At 48.5% G+C, this 15,189-nt stretch overlaps 3 protein-coding genes across 7 annotated transcripts; 2 read left to right on the plus strand and 1 right to left on the minus strand.

Annotated features, from left to right (window-relative positions):
* Nucleotides 1–1,462: 1,462 nt before the first annotated feature.
* On the plus strand, nucleotides 1,463–9,765 carry srpk3 (SRSF protein kinase 3). Of its 5 annotated transcripts, XM_028409639.1 has the most exons (17): nucleotides 1,463–1,908; nucleotides 2,554–2,638; nucleotides 5,257–6,008; nucleotides 6,148–6,256; nucleotides 6,328–6,415; nucleotides 6,485–6,572; nucleotides 6,647–6,753; nucleotides 6,832–6,997; nucleotides 7,295–7,320; nucleotides 7,645–7,737; nucleotides 7,818–7,866; nucleotides 7,943–8,122; nucleotides 8,210–8,307; nucleotides 8,400–8,507; nucleotides 8,594–8,663; nucleotides 8,853–8,945; nucleotides 9,015–9,765. In XM_028409639.1, exons 1-17 carry the CDS (start codon nucleotides 1,899–1,901, stop codon nucleotides 9,197–9,199), a joined length of 2,307 nt encoding a protein of 768 aa, XP_028265440.1. In that variant the 5' UTR covers nucleotides 1,463–1,898; the 3' UTR covers nucleotides 9,200–9,765. The 5 variants fall into 5 exon arrangements, with proteins under 5 accessions (XP_028265440.1, XP_028265439.1, XP_028265437.1 ...); XM_028409638.1 differs by having other exon boundaries at nucleotides 6,328–6,572; XM_028409636.1 differs by having other exon boundaries at nucleotides 8,853–9,765.
* Nucleotides 9,766–10,050: 285 nt separating this feature from the next.
* abt1 (activator of basal transcription 1) lies at nucleotides 10,051–11,256 on the minus strand. The gene is made up of 4 exons (XM_028409688.1): nucleotides 10,988–11,256; nucleotides 10,681–10,856; nucleotides 10,406–10,591; nucleotides 10,051–10,333 (listed from the first exon to the last, which is right to left on the minus strand). Exons 1-4 carry the CDS (start codon nucleotides 11,229–11,231, stop codon nucleotides 10,160–10,162), a joined length of 780 nt encoding a protein of 259 aa, XP_028265489.1. The 5' UTR covers nucleotides 11,232–11,256; the 3' UTR covers nucleotides 10,051–10,159.
* A 191-nt stretch (nucleotides 11,257–11,447) lies between these two features.
* On the plus strand, nucleotides 11,448–14,349 carry rad51c (RAD51 paralog C). Its single transcript, XM_028409670.1, has 4 exons — nucleotides 11,448–11,879; nucleotides 12,086–12,320; nucleotides 13,027–13,243; nucleotides 13,335–14,349. Exons 1-4 carry the CDS (start codon nucleotides 11,591–11,593, stop codon nucleotides 13,833–13,835), a joined length of 1,242 nt encoding a protein of 413 aa, XP_028265471.1. The 5' UTR covers nucleotides 11,448–11,590; the 3' UTR covers nucleotides 13,836–14,349.
* Nucleotides 14,350–15,189: the final 840 nt, after the last annotated feature.

Genomic DNA, 15,189 nt, shown 5'->3' on the forward strand with positions numbered 1-15,189 from the left:
AAGTTTTCTGCTGCGTCATCATATTTGTTAGCCTAGCTTATCTTCAGCCCCAATGTTACCTACATTTTAACAAGAGCCCATTAACACTAGATAAATAAAAATATGAACACAGTTTTTTTAAACTATGAAAAGGAGTGTGTCTTATTATTCTAATACTACAATTCAGGATGAATGTGTCACATTACATGAAAGCTCTTTTTTCATAATCATAATAAAAAAGATATGAGTGTGCTTTAATGATCCCATGAAGCATTTCTGCATGAAGTTGTGTGTTATTGATATTAACCCCTTCCACCCCAAGCCCATTTTTAAGGCATCAGCTTGAAAATGGCATATCCAAAATGAATTGAGTATATCTCAGCAACCAAGCACATAGCGGCCATCTTGCGACCATTTTTAAAGGTCTTAAAATTTAATGAACCAAACTATATATTTCACTTTTAAGTCACTATTGGTGTTCCTCACTTCTCTTTACATCCGTTTTTACTTGTATACATACATTATTACACATCTATAGGTTATAACAGATGTATAAAGCAGATAGGCCACGCCCACCTAATGCTAAGCTAATACCTCGTCAAATATGCAGGCTCATGACTTCACAATAGACGGGTTGATTAGGGTGATTGACACCTCTATCAAAAGGTCAGAACCAATAGATTTGACAGGTAGTAGTAATATTAGAGCTAGACTCACCAATGACCAGCCACATGGGAGAAAATGCATTTTATGCTAAATGACCGTTGCCACATTCTCCCCCAAAAAAGTCCTCCACAAACATAATAAATTTCTAATCCTAATATTTTTAGTCTTGAATAAACACAGACATGTTGGTCTATATGAACCAAGCATTTATTGCCTTCAAATATGATGATTACTGCAAATTTACAGAAGAAAGACAGAATTTTTTGTTACTCGTGATTTTTTACTTTTATATTCTTTATATTCTAATTTACAAAATGTTTATAATATAGCAAAACAACTGTAACGGTGTCAATTGGTAAAGTCTGGGCTTTCATATGACACCTTGTTTGTTTGTGTGACTTGAAGTATCACAGGGCTGGTAATAACCATGTGGCAAGAGGGTCGACTTTGATATGAGAATTTTATTTTGATGAGTGATAATTGATTTGCATGGTGTTGAAGTTATGTTTGATGTGTGTAAATATGGCTTATATGTGCTTGTAGTAGAGTTTCTCCTGTTTAATTTGATATGTAATATGATTATTTTTTTACATGGTTAGTACAGTGTTATATGGCTTTTGTTTTTTGGGGGCATGAAAAAGCCCCAAAATCTGGGTCCCTTGGGGTAGAAAGGGTTAATTGATGTACTACAGTTATTACAGCGAACTAACTCTGGATTGTCCTGTTTTTATGACAGGCCTTGAACTACCCACAGACCGACGCTCCTAGTTTAGCTCAGAGCGTCAGCGTGGCCGGTCTCTGCGCATGCGCACAGGCAGGTGTCCGGTGTCAAACTGTCAGCAGCTGTTGAGTCCGGAGCGAGACAGCAAATCGAGTAGGTGCAGAATCACCGCGTGGAGCCGGTTCAGACGCGGTTCTGATCGCCACAGAGAACACCCAGGTCCGCGCAGGACCCGGAGAAGGGGGCCGCTCAGCACCAGCTGGAGCTAACGGAGCTAACGTGCTAACTGGCAGCAGACCCTCGGCGGTTATCTAACGGGCTGACGGACAGGCCAGCGGCGCGTGTTCGCCACCCAGCCGCGCGCTGTCCCGCTCTGACTCGGGTTGGTTTGTGGATCTTCGGACCTGTGTCCAGCTGGGCTCTCCAGGCTCCCGCTTCAGCGGCTAAAGGAAGCTCCGGAGCCGCCAAGGCACTGCCAGCCCAGCAGGGATAGACGCTCTGACCCGGTTCGGTTTGAGGACCGGCGGCCGAGATGTTGATAGGTAAAGTGTTCGGTTCGGTGTCCCGGTCCAGCTGACAATGTTGTCAGCGTGTGACGAAATAAGAACTGGATAGCTGTACTCGGATGCTAAGCTAGCATGCATGCATAACGGTACCAGTCTGTGCTATACGCGGCTTCTGGTCCGTCTCTGCCGGACTCCTCTGAACAAATGCTACTTTTACCGAGCCCGGCTGGGCAGCAGCAGATATATCCGGCACCGAGGCAGCCTCCAGGCGTCATTTGATCCCTACAGTGGCTGCTGGAGGCTCCGCGCTGTTTGTTCAGGAGAGGTTCTGATAAAGGGCTCAGTCTGATCTGGTGCTGAAAGTCTGATGAACGTCCACACTTTGAACGGAGCTTGGTGTCTGTGTGTGTCTGTGCGTGTCTGTGTGTGTGTGTCTGTGTGTGTGTGTCTGTCTGTCTGTGCGTGTCTGTGTGTGTGTCTGTGCGTGTCTGTGTGTGTGTCTGTGTGTGTGTGTCTGTCTGTGCGTGTCTGTGTGTGTGTCTGTGTGCATCTATGTGTGTGTGTCTGTGTCTGTGTGTGTCTGTTTGTGTCTCTGTCTGTGTGCATGTGTGTGTGTGTGTCTGTGTGTGTCTCTGTCTGTGTGTGTGTGCGACATTTAAAGAGGGCTTTGTTGTTTTACAGCAGTCGGAGCTGGAACAGTTAACTCCGCCACCGGCAAGAAAAACCGGCGGAGAGGCAAGAAGCACCGGAGAGTCCGAGCAGAGAGGTGAGCGCACAGAGACAGACACATACACAGAATCACCCACAGACACACACACAGGCACGCACAGACACACACAGAAACACACACACACAAGACACACACACACAGACGCACACACGCAGACATGCACACACAGACACACACACGTAGACACACACAGACACAGGCACAGAGACACACACACACACACAGACACACACACACACACAGAGTCAGGGGCTAAAATTAGCAGAGTGTGTTAGTGACTTTGTGACGTTCTCCTTTAGGGACTAAAACACAAAGACATGGACATTAGGGCTGTGCACCTTCACCTGCTTCTATAAAGCTGCGTCTGTGAGAAAACTTTACAATGAAGCAAAAGTTGAGGGAAGTAGAATGAAACGGAGCGCTGCCCTCTCCGAGCCGGAGCTCCTTTAAGTCCTTGCTGTGGTCTGACTGAAAACATCTGGATTCTGCATCACGTACCGTGTGTGTAACGACTTTAAGGCCTGAACATACCACAGTATCATGTTCATGAAGGTGTGAGTGTTACATCCTGGTCACATGTGCACCTTGTCTTCAACTTCACAGAGAAGCACAATCACACATTAGTGTGTGTGGAGAAAAGTGCAGCGGACTCATGGCTGCACCTCGGCTCTTCCTCCTTCAGTTCAGTTTTGCGGAGTCTCACCTCTGAAACTTGTGGAAAGAGACCATAAAATAGTCACGATCACATTATTGCAGCAGCCCGCTGTTTAATGCACTCGAACACACAGCAGAGACGTTACAGTGGAGACCTTTGATGATGTAAACTAATGTTCGTTATGACCTGAAATATCACATCTGACCCTAAATCAGTATGAGCAAGCAGGGGCATCTGTGCAGGTCTGGTCCAGGACGACTCCTCCGTGTTTGGACTCCTGGTTCTTCCTGCATTTGAGGGGAACTAGAGACAGAATCTGATATTATTCTGGTGCAGCAGAGGGAGTTCTGCACTGAGACTGAATCCTGTTTAGAACCAGGATTAATGCTCAGCTAGCTGCTGACCTGCTGACAGAGACTGCCATGGTGCTCAGCCCAAAGACACACTCTGATCCAATAATAGAACCAGTGACTGAATTATGATCCCACCACACACACACGCACACAGACACACACACACAGCTGCTCTCTGAGTCATGGACATTGTTGAGGTTTGCCTGGGCTATACTTAAATAGACTGAAGCGTAACTGCAGCGTGTTCATGGGCAGGACGACATGAGCAGATTCAGCTAAAGCATGATTGGTTTTGAAAACTTCCCACTCTGTTGGCAGCTCATTAACATGTTTACTGTGAGTAGAGAAGTCGGGCATTAAAACGTGTCTGTAGCTTTAATAGCTAACCCTGCTAGCATAGCTAGCATGATTGGCTGCTGGTTAGAGTGATGCTGGTGTTTGTTTACCACTGAGTGGAATCAGCTGCATGTCCACCTGACTCATGAGTTTGTTGTGTCCATAACCAGCATACAATCAATCATGATGTATTCTGATAAATCGGGGCAGCACGGTGGTGCAGTGTGGAGGCGTGTTCTCCCTAAAGCTGGATCCATACTCCACGAGAACAGAGAACTCCCTCCCCCCTGCAGACTTTACGGCCACAAAATGACGTCATTTTCTCTTTCGGACCGCTTGTCGTGCAGCGCTCTCGGACACATGGCCCAGGCAGAACTTTTTCTCTCAGTGCTGTGCGTCAACCATGCTGTGATTGGTCGGAATTTATTGTGGGCATGATGAATGTGGAGAAGCCAAGAGCTTCTTCAGGTGCAGAACACACAGACAGAAGGAGGAAGTACAGTGACGATGGACAGTTTAGATGAGCAGCTGGCAAACAGCTCCTGGAAGGAGAAACTCGGTGCACAGAGGAGAGCGTCTGTCCACAAGGTGGCGATAAAAACTAACCCCAGTATTGATCACGGTGTTACAGCGGCTGGACGCACATTAAACACCGGGAGATGGGATGTATGCAGACAGTCATCCACACGTTCACAGAGTTAAACTCACAGACCAGAGGTCTGCTACAGTCAGCTACACTGATCTTCTATCTATTGTCATGCTGTACGCCCTCTTCCCTGAGCATTATCAGCTCGTTAGGACAGGTAACCACGACTTGCAATACAATTGCATTGTCAACCTTTTGTGTGTTTGTTTTTTTACTCTTACCACCCATGGAGTGAGTTCTCTGTTCTCTGTTCTCGTGGAGTATGGAACAACCTTAACCCTGCGTGTGTTTTCTCCGGCTTCTTCTAAAGACGTGCTTGTTAGGTTGATTGGTGACTCTAAATCCTGTAGGTGTGAGTGTGAATGGTTGTTTGTCTGTGCCTGTGATGGACTGGCGACCTGTCCAGGGTGCACCCCGCCTCTCACTCATGGATAGCTCCAGCGCCCGTGACCCTGTACTAGAGGACATAGTGCAATCAGAAGAGCCTGTTAGGTTTCATCGGTGTGGATCCACTGGACTCACCGCCTCACCTGTGGCATCATAAACCAGCGAGGCTCGTCGTTGGTTGCCATGTTGCCGTCTGCTGTGTTGCTGGTTGTTCTTCTGTTAAATAACTGACTGAGCTGGCTGTGATGTCACAGTGTACACGATTTTCCTGTTTCAGGCCTAATGACGTCTGTGACCTGATCGCTGACAGCACGCTCACCCAGAGTACCGAGCTGATCCTACCAAGTCCTCCTCCACCTGCCACAGAAGAACCAAGTGAAACCTCCACAGCACCCCCGACAAACCCCCAACACACCGACACATTACCCATCGAAACCCTGCTGCCAGCCCACAATGCCCTCACCGTGTCCACTGAGGATCCATTACATACCCCAAAAGCATGCAGCGTTCCTCCTGACACTACTACTACCACATGTTTCAGCCAATCACCTGCTGCCAACAGCACCATCCAATCACCGCCGAATCCTAACCAACATATTTCCCACAATTCCCCCAAACAGCCTCACAGAACTCCTCAAAATGTCACAACAGAAGGCCAAACAGAACCCCTAAAAGGTCTTTACAGTCTTACCCATAATGGCTCTGACTTCGCTCCAGTAACTGCTAAAGTTCCTTCCACTCCTCCATTAAGCCCCTCCCCTGCTGACCAGTTTCTGCTAACCTCAGTGACGTTTACCTCCAGTGTCTCCTCCCACCTCTACTCCCCCCTCTGCTCCTCCTCCTTACTCAACCCTCTTGACTCTCACAACCCTCCCATTGCCCTCCCTCCCATGACGTCGTCGGCCACCCATCAACTAACTACCCCCCAACCCCCTCTGAGTCCACCCCCTTCCGAGTTAACCCCACCCCCCATCCAGCTGCTGGGATCTGATGATGAGGAGCAGGAAGACCCATCAGATTACTGCAGAGGTGAGTAAGTCCTTTAAGTCTTCATTGATGCTCTGTTGCTCAGTTTCTGCTGCTGATCTGGACCACAAACCCCCCACAGAAGAGGGTGGACAGTCTGCAGTGTGATACCCTAAGCTCTGACACCGTGTGTGTGTTTCAGGTGGTTACTATCCAGTGAAGATCGGCGACCTGTTTAATGGGAGGTACCACGTGGTCAGAAAACTGGGCTGGGGACACTTCTCCACCGTGTGGCTCTGCTGGGACCTTCAGTATGTGCTCCTCTAACTTGATTTATGTCCGTTACCATGGGTACCATGGTCATAACGTGCATCTCGTTCAGGAGGAAGCGTTTCGTGGCGCTGAAGGTGGTGAAGAGCGCTCCACATTACACTGAGACGGCTCTGGATGAGATCAAGCTGCTCCGATGTGTGAGTGTTGGACCTTTTCTCCACCACCCTGTGGAGGTGTTCTCAGCTAACCTGTCTCTGTTTGTCCAGGTGAGGGACAGTGACCCCTCTGACCCCTACAGGGAAAGAATTGTCCAGCTTATTGACGACTTCAAGATCTCCGGAGTAAACGGCGTGCGTATCCTTTGCCATGGCCTGCCTTTCTGCCTGTCCCTCTGTGTCTCTGTCAGTAGTTTCCTTAGCCTCTGTCAGATGTCTGTATGGTTTTGGAGGTGTTGGGTCATCAATTGTTAAAGTGGATCATCAAGTCAAACTATATGGGTCTTCCTCTGGTCTGCGTCAAGGCTATCATCAAACAGGTAAATAGAATGCAGAGACAGGACTTGTGGCTATGACCCGGACTCGCTGAATGCTGTGGCTTGGCGGTGTGCTTGCAGGTCCTGCAGGGGTTGGACTACCTCCACACCAAGTGTAAGATCATCCACACTGACATCAAACCAGAAAACATCCTGCTGGATGCTGATGAGGTTTACATTCGCCGATTGGCAGCCGAAGCCACCGTCTGGCAAAGAGCTGGAGCCCCGCCCCCTTCTGGGTCATCAGGTGAGGAGCTGGTCTTTGATTGGTCAGCAGGGTTTGTTCTTATTGTCGTACATGGTGCTGCAGTAGGTAAAGTGATCAATGAGGTAAACCTGAAGAACTAAACAGTTACTGGGAGCTGTTGTTTTCTAGTCTGTCCATTCACACTGCTGCCACCTGTGTGTCTGTCTCTGTTTACCTCTGTCTTTGTGTCCCTCTGTCTACGTCTCCCTCTGTCTGTCTTATCATTCCTTTCAGTTTCTGATGTTCTCTCTCTGTCTCTTTCTCTCTGTGTCTCTGTATCTCTTTTCCTTTCTCTAGTTAGCACGGCTCCCAGGGATGTACAGGTAAGTGTCCAGGTGTGCTGCCTGCTCTGCTGTGATTGGTCCAGGTGTAACACGGTTAAAGGTTGTCAGTGTTTCCAGGTGTCTTATCCTGCAGTGAAATACTGTGATGTGATTGGATGAAACTCACAAAACGTTGTGTGTGAGTGAGATCAGGACACCATGGAAACAGAGACAGCATGCCCCTCCTCTATCCCTGGCCTCTGGCCCGTGTGTTTGTGTGTTGTCAGTAACAACAAGGGTGTGTGTGTGTGTTAAACTGCAGATTTACAAAAATATGAATTTAATATGGTAGTAGAAGAATCAGTGTCTTGTGTGTGTGCGCAGGTAGGAAAGATGTCTAAAAACAAGAAGAAGAAGTTGAAAAGAAAAGCGAAACGTCAGCAGAGACTATTAGAGGAGAGGCTGATCGACATACAGGTACAGACATCACCCTCACTGTGTAAGCTCTGCTCTGATTGGCTCATGGAGGGGTGACTGCAGTTTGTGTTTGTGCTCAGAGGATGGAGGACGACGATGGCCCACCACAGGATGACACAGACGCTACCTGTGAGTACACGCCGAGTGCTCTCTGGGTGTGTTTCTCTCTCTCTGGCAGCATTTAGCAGCATTTCCTCCTTCACAGCCAATAGCAAAGCTAGCCCAGAGTCCAGCAGCTCCTGGGTGGAGGACAGGTGTAATGGCCACATCCCCGGACGGTTCCCCAGCCCCTCTTCTGGCCTATCAGGGTTCTCCAGCTCTGTGATGTCAGCAACATCTGAATCAGCTCTTTCTACTCAGTCGGGATACTCAAGTGGACTAGATGGTCAGAACGTGCACACACGCACACGCACACACACACACACACACAGGGATAAGACTCCTGCTTAAAGAGGTTATAATGTTGTTGCAGCATTTAGCGCCTCAGACTTCGTGCTCAGTCCTCTGGATCCTCAGAATGCTGGCCAGCTCAGAGTGAAGATCGCAGACCTGGGCAATGCATGCTGGGTGGTGAGCTGCTGTCCCTGTCTCCTCCTCTTCCTTCACGGTCTCCACCCCACGCTGACTCTTCCTCTCTCTCTCCATTTCTGTATCTTGCCCAGCACAAACATTTCACAGAGGACATTCAGACCCGACAGTACCGAGCTCTGGAGGTTTTGATTGGAGCAGAGTACGGACCGCCAGCCGACATCTGGAGCACCGCCTGCATGGTACAGATACTGCTTTTACCTCACCTGTGTGCACAGCTGTAACATGTGGGCGTGGTCTATGGTTACATGATCGCATTACATTTCAGGCATTTGAGCTGGCGACAGGAGATTACCTGTTCGAACCACACTCAGGAGAGGACTACACCAGAGATGAAGGTACTGCTTCACCACAATGCACTATTCCAGTCACACACTTGACTTGATGAGCTCAGAGTTCTGGACTCTACAGGCCCAGTTACCCTGCTTCAAGGTCTTGAATGAAATGAGGCCTAGATGACTGAAAACCTTGGACACCCACACTCTGCTGCATTACTCACTGTGACCTTTTCTTCTCTGTGTGTTCAGACCACATAGCTCACATCATCGAGCTGCTCGGCCCGATTCCTTTGCCCTTCGCTTTGTCTGGCAGGTACTCCAGGGAGTACTTCAATAGGAGAGGTGAGACATTGCACCTGTCTGTCTCTGCACCGCTCTTCTTCTGTCTCACCTGCCCTCTGTCCCCGTTAGGTGAGCTGCGGCACATCTCCAGCCTGAAGCCGTGGGGTCTGTTTGAGGTTCTCCTGGAGAAGTACGAGTGGCCGCTCGACCAGGCAGCTGAGTTCAGTGACTTCCTGTTGACTATGCTGGAGCTGCAGCCTGAACGCAGAGCGACTGCCGCTCAGTGTTTGCAGCACCCGTGGCTGCAGACATGAACGCACACGCGGCCCGTGGGAGTTCGGGAGTCCTACTCTGCAGTTTGATTGATGTAATGTGTTAAATTATTTTGACTTGCTCACAGCTGTCTGTGTGAGTCCTGTGATAACCGACTGACCGACCAACCGTTCGGTTGCCTGCTCAGAATACGATGTGTTCACTGTTAACAGCTCCTCGTGCTCCGTCAGATAAAACTTAAAAGCATCATGTCGGTCAGACTGCTCTGTGTGTCTGAACTGCCAGGTGACCTTCTGATTTGATGATGTCTACATTCAGCCTTCTGTTGCCCCTGACCTTCCTTCCTTCCTGTCCTTTGTATTCATTTCTTCTGTTGTTGCCGAGTTTATATTTCACTCACTTCCTGTTGTATGTAAGGAAAAATGTATTGATTACTGAGTATTGATCAGAGACCCTGAACCTCACTGAGTTTCTGTTTAGACGAGCACACTAGCTTTCTGACAGCCAACCCGTTCACAGTATTATTGATGACAGTGTAGCTGACAGTGATGACCTCTGACCTTTCACCTGTTTCTATGTTCATATAATAAATAGTGCCTTGCCATGACTCCGTCCCTCCTCCATCATGCTGTTTTCTTCTTCCTAATAGTTGACCCGTCCCCTGGACTTTTCCACACTGAGCACGCAGCTGTGCACATTACTGTAGAGCACAAGCAGCAAAACACGCACTTTAGTCCCAGAACATTTGAGTTTTCCAGGACTTGTGGGGACCTTTGTGTATCTCTGATATTTTCTGTATGTGTTGTACTGAACACTGACCTGTCTGCAGTCAGCCAGGTCCTCTCCAACATCAGGTCATCCAGCAGATCACTGACAGAGATCAAGAACCAGCTGTACGTAGCTCTTTATTACAAACACTCACAAAAAGCAAAAAGAAATCCCCATCGCCATGACCTGTCCAGATGATCAGTACTTCATGGCCCTGCCCCCTTTCTCCACTGTCACTTTGATTGGTTGGAGTTGAAAATCTTGGCCAGCAGTGAGACATTTGATTGGCTCCTCTGCTGTATGAGGTGGGCTTTGTCCTGGTGTTTTTGGGTAATGTAGTCTTTCTTTTTCTTCTGAATCTCGTCCTCAGTGTGGCGCTGAGTGAAGTCCCACGTCTTCTCATCCACCTGACGACAGCAACATGGTTTTACTGTCTGTCTCACAGGACTCAGAGCTATGATGTCAGTAGGAGTGCTTACCTGTGTGCCGTCTCTCAGCCTCTTCTGCCTCAGCTTGTCCATTTTGGTGCTCTTCTCCACATTGTTCAGGTAAAAGTTTGTTTCTCTCTTTGCCTGAGAAACTTCAGTCCGGAGTCTCTGCTGCAGCACCGTCTGCTCGTAGGCTAGCCGCTCGCTCAGGTGAGTCCACTGGAACCGGTGCAGGTACTGCGCACACACACACACACACACACAGACTGGCAGGTAAGCATGTAGTATCTCACTGTCTGGCATCCATCGCAGAGATGCAGACTTACCTTGATGCACCACAGGTCTGAGAAGAATCGTTGGTGCTTCCTGGTTCCCATTGGTGTGTTGTGGAGCGATGCTGCCACTCTCTTTGCCACCCGTTTGTCTCTGAACTCCACCCATCCTTCAGTGAAGTCACACCGCCGCAACCCCGACTTCTTCTTCTTCCGTCTCACCTGATTATCTGTTCATCAATACATTACTGATTAACAAATAGAGACCAATAACTCAGACAGGTAGACAGGAAAACAGACCACCAGCTCTGATCACTGTGTGTGTGTCTGTGTGTGTGTGTGTGTGTGTGTGTATACACACCTTCTGGCTGTAGAAATATGCGTCCAATCTCTCCGTACACTGCCAGCATGTTCCTCAGGTGTTTGGGGCGAAGCCTCGGAGGAATATGACCCAGGTAGATGATACCTGGAACGCTCTTCCTGTCCGTACAGGAAGTCTTGATCTTTTCTCCAGCCGCTTCTTCAACATTCTGGTCTTCGTCCCCATCACATCCACCCTGTCCAGCCTGCGTGTCTGCAGCTGCGTCCTCCTCTCTTTCCTCCATCACTGCAGTACAGACAGGCGCGTCAACAGGTCTCCCGTCTGACGCTTTATCTAACACGTGCCTGTTTATTTCCACTGTGTGACGTTTCACTCAGAAACTCAAAATAAAGTAGCTCCGCGTGATCAGAACCGCGTGGCGAGTTATTTCACATTAAACGGTAAACCCGATAAAAGGCCTAATAACACCTCACCGTGCACCAAACGCCACTCGCTGCTCCTCAGACATCAATCTGTCGCATCTGGATGACGTAACAGACCTCCAGCTGACAGGTTTTTCAAAATAAGATTCTGGTCGTTTTACGATGTTGGTTATTTCATAGACATATATGTAAGTATATAAATATATATATATTTATATATATGGGTTACTTTACAGCAGGGAACAACAAAGCAATGTTACTTCTGGTGTCTTGTGTGGCTATGTGTGACTCTTATTTTGAAAAGGTCAGAGCGGAACTGTACTTGCAGGGCATGCTGGGACATTGGTCGCGGCGGGATGTTTGGAGCTGTCGGCAGCAGCTAGCAGGGCAGATGCAGAGGCCGGTTTCCAGTTTGTCTCTGAGCCCCAGTGTGAAGGTGAAGCTGGCCGGCGCTGGTTTCCAGTTCACCGCAGAGCTGTTGCAGTTCACCCCGGCACAGCTCCGCGCAGGTACGGCTGCCTTTCCGCCAAACCTCAGGAAAATATCTCTCATTTCAGATTACAACCTGTGATTACAGAACCACAGTGTTTATAAAATAATAAATAATGAAGCAATGGTAACGTACTTTGACTGAAACGTTTCTCTGGGTTTTTGTTTTGGTGTCATTTGAACAAACCAACGTTATAAATAAATGTAATACGGTGTTTCGATGCAGAGACTGCTCTCTCCCAGGAGGAGGCGCTGGAGGTGCTGCAGGCTGTGAGGACAGGCGGGGGAGAAGAAGGAGCAGGAGCACCTCTGACTGCTCTGGAGCTCCTGCTTCAGGAGGAGGACTTTCAGAGCATCATGACGTTCTCCTCTCAGCTGGATGATGCTCTCGGAGGAGGACTTCCTGTTGGGAGAATGACGGAAATCTGTGGTGCTCCAGGAGTTGGAAAAACACAGCTGTGGTCAGACATATATACACACACACACACACACACACACACACACACGATTCTTCTTCATCGGCAGGATCAATCAGTGATATTGATTGGTTTATAGGGTCTGTGCTTTTGTTGAGATACCTGCTTCAGACTGACCTTACTGGAACACTCTACAGTTTTTAAATCTGTGATTCAGTGTGACGGCCTTTGACCCGCCCTCTGTAGCGATATTGGTCATGTAATGCAATAACAACCCTGGGACCGTTTCATTGAGGAGGTTCAAGCAATACTGAGTCAGGGAGTAAACAAGCCATCATCAATGGAGCCCAGATACCACGATTCGCCATGGCAACAGATGCAAAAAAAAAAGAGGCCCGCCTACTTTTCTCATGGAGTTTGAACACAGCTACTTGGTGAGGAGAGAGAGGAGGTGTGGGAGAATTTGTTTGCTAAAGACGGAGGTTTAGTATTTAATTACTCTTAAAAACCTGCTGTAATGTTGAACCTGAAATTCATTTTAAGATAAAGCTAGAATCAAATCAGGCATAACGTTAAGATTGTACCTCACTTGAATAACACACCTCATTTCAAGCTGAGCATCCACTAAACCTGCTTCATGTAACGGACCCCTGGTGTTCAAACTTCAGACTCGGATATCTCCTTTGTGTATAGATGCACACTGACGCTCTTGCTGTTGTGATGGTTACCGATCGGCTCACTGTCTGTACAGCTTGCAGCTGTCGGTGAATGTGCAGGTGCCTCAGTGCTTTGGGGGGCTTGAAGGTCAGGTGATCTACATCGACACTGAGGGTAGCTTCCTGCTTCAGAGGGTCGTTGACATTGCTGATGCTGCCGTCAGACACTGCTCCCTATTGGTAGAGGACGATGAGCAAAGAGCTGCCGTGACAACGTTCAGTGTGGAGACCGTGCTGTCCAACATTTTTCTGGTAAAGATGGCAGGTTACCGAGCCGACAGAGCTGTTATGTTCCAGCGGTTATAATGAGTTTAATCGGCTCTCTGTCTCGCCGCATCCTCAGGTGCGATGCCGTGACTATGTGGAGCTGCTGGCTGAGCTCCATTTGCTGCCTGGCTTCCTGTTGGAGCACCCGAGGGTCCGCCTCCTGGTGATTGACAGTGTGGCATTTCCATTCCGGCAGCTATTCGATGAGCTCTCACAGAGGACACGCCTCCTCAATAGCCTTGCTCAGCAGCTCATCGCCATCGCAACGACCCACCATGTCGGTGTGGTGATCACCAACCAGATGACCACACGTGTGCGTGGCAGCCAGTCGCAGCTCGTTCCTGCCCTTGGGGAGAGCTGGGGACATGCTTCCTCTATCAGGCTCCTACTACATTGGCAAGGGTGTCAGCAACTGGCCACCATCCTTAAATCTCCGGGTCATATGGAGGCTGACATCCAATACCAGATCACCTCCGCAGGTTTCAGAGACACCAGCCAGTCGGAGCAACCGCAGAGCAAGAGGCCACGGACACACAGTGACCAATCAGCTGCCACCCAGAGAGACACCAGCTGCTGAGGTTATACAGACGTTAAGGCTGAGCTCAGGTCATCAAGAATGAGTCGATTGAATGGTGATCAATAAGACTGATTAATCCCTGGCTGGGTTTAAATATGAACTCTGACATCCAATGGCTTCGGATCTGCTGTCAATAAAGTCTAAACATATTCCCCGAATTGTATTGTTTTTACCAGACACCAACAATAGAACTTTTCTTTTGTAGGTTTGACTACATCCAAAGTTCGATCCATTAACCCTTAGCCTTCATCATAGCTATGCTGCTATAGGACTACGCTGTCGGGACCCCTCAGCACCACCACCAACACCCCTACTCCCCCACCTCCCCTTCCATCGCCCTGTTCTTTCCTCTCGTCTCATCAGCACACACCATATTTGTGATCCAGACTGTCATGTCACTAACTCTGTCCTGTCCTCCCTGTGGTTTTGTCTCTCTGTGTCCCTCTGAAGGTCTCTGTCTTCTGATCAGCATGCTGACCTGCAGTCTGGCCTTTTGACAAACCCAATGTTTACTGTCAACACCTGCCTATAATCCTTGTAGTGCTTGTATAATTACCTCAACAACATATTAAAATATAAACACGTCTGCATGTTTGTTCTCTCTCCCTCGCTGTCCTACTTTACCCTGCAGACCATCAGCAGGAAGGTTCAGTCTTATGAGTCCTGTTCAAGGTGTCTTCCTGTCTTTCCTGACCCTCTTCCTTCGTGCTTGCTCACGGGTCCTCCAGGCTCCCTGTGAACGGATCCCTGCTTCATGAACCAGGCCCTGAAACCCCGCTGCTCGTGTATTGTTGATGACACAGTTACTCACCTCATGCTGCTGTTTCCGCAGCAACACATGTTATAAATTCAAGATCAAAGAGAGTTTAAACATCAGGACACCTGTGTGACGCTGAGGAGAGCGACCAGCAGGGGGCGCTGACTGCACTCCCAACACTGAAAGGGGGCAGCGTGTATGTGTGTGTGTGTGTGTGTCAGAGATGAAGCAGAGAGGTCGGCAGTGTCCTCACACTGAGCGCCGTCTTCAAACAGCTCTCTGATTGGACGAGCTGCACGGGTTTAACCGGTATTTCTGAGTCCCGGACTCTTCACCGGGGTAGACCGGAGCGGAGCGGACTGAGCTCGGACCGGGAGTAGACGGACCCGTTGAGGTGAGTTTTGTATGAAGAGCGGATCAACCGCAGGTGTGAATGATCAGATAGAACAGTAAATCAGGGATCAATCATCTATCCTGAGTAACGTCAGAATTTGAAATGTTTTATTATTAGTTATAAGTACAAAGTTTGTTTGAGAGAATAATCATGTGCATTTTATTAAATATTTGTTTCATTAAAACAAAAATCTCTTGTGAAGG

The sequence above is a fragment of the Parambassis ranga genome, chromosome 7, assembly GCF_900634625.1.
Source record: "Parambassis ranga chromosome 7, fParRan2.1, whole genome shotgun sequence".
In the NCBI taxonomy this organism is placed as follows: Eukaryota; Metazoa; Chordata; class Actinopteri; family Ambassidae; genus Parambassis; species Parambassis ranga.

What these genes read in the sequence shown, in the direction of transcription:
- srpk3 (XM_028409634.1), top strand. An exon ending in CGGAGAGTCCGAGCAGAGAG is followed by an intron (nt 2,639 to 5,256) that starts GTGAGCGCACAG and finishes TTCCTGTTTCAG; the next exon opens with GCCTAATGACGTCTGTGACC. An exon ending in CGGCTCCCAGGGATGTACAG is followed by an intron (nt 7,321 to 7,644) that starts GTAAGTGTCCAG and finishes GTGTGTGCGCAG; the next exon opens with GTAGGAAAGATGTCTAAAAA.
- rad51c (XM_028409670.1), top strand. Translation starts at nt 11,591, where the DNA reads ATGGGTTACTTTACAGCAGGGAACAACAAAGCAATGTTACTTCTGGTG. An exon ending in CCCGGCACAGCTCCGCGCAG is followed by an intron (nt 11,880 to 12,085) that starts GTACGGCTGCCT and finishes GTTTCGATGCAG; the next exon opens with AGACTGCTCTCTCCCAGGAG. An exon ending in TGCTGTCCAACATTTTTCTG is followed by an intron (nt 13,244 to 13,334) that starts GTAAAGATGGCA and finishes CCGCATCCTCAG; the next exon opens with GTGCGATGCCGTGACTATGT.
- abt1 (XM_028409688.1), bottom strand. Translation starts at nt 11,231, where the DNA reads ATGGAGGAAAGAGAGGAGGACGCAGCTGCAGACACGCAGGCTGGACAG. An exon ending in CATATTTCTACAGCCAGAAG is followed by an intron (nt 10,857 to 10,987) that starts GTGTGTATACAC and finishes ATTGATGAACAG; the next exon opens with ATAATCAGGTGAGACGGAAG. An exon ending in GGCTGAGAGACGGCACACAG is followed by an intron (nt 10,334 to 10,405) that starts GTAAGCACTCCT and finishes TGCTGTCGTCAG; the next exon opens with GTGGATGAGAAGACGTGGGA.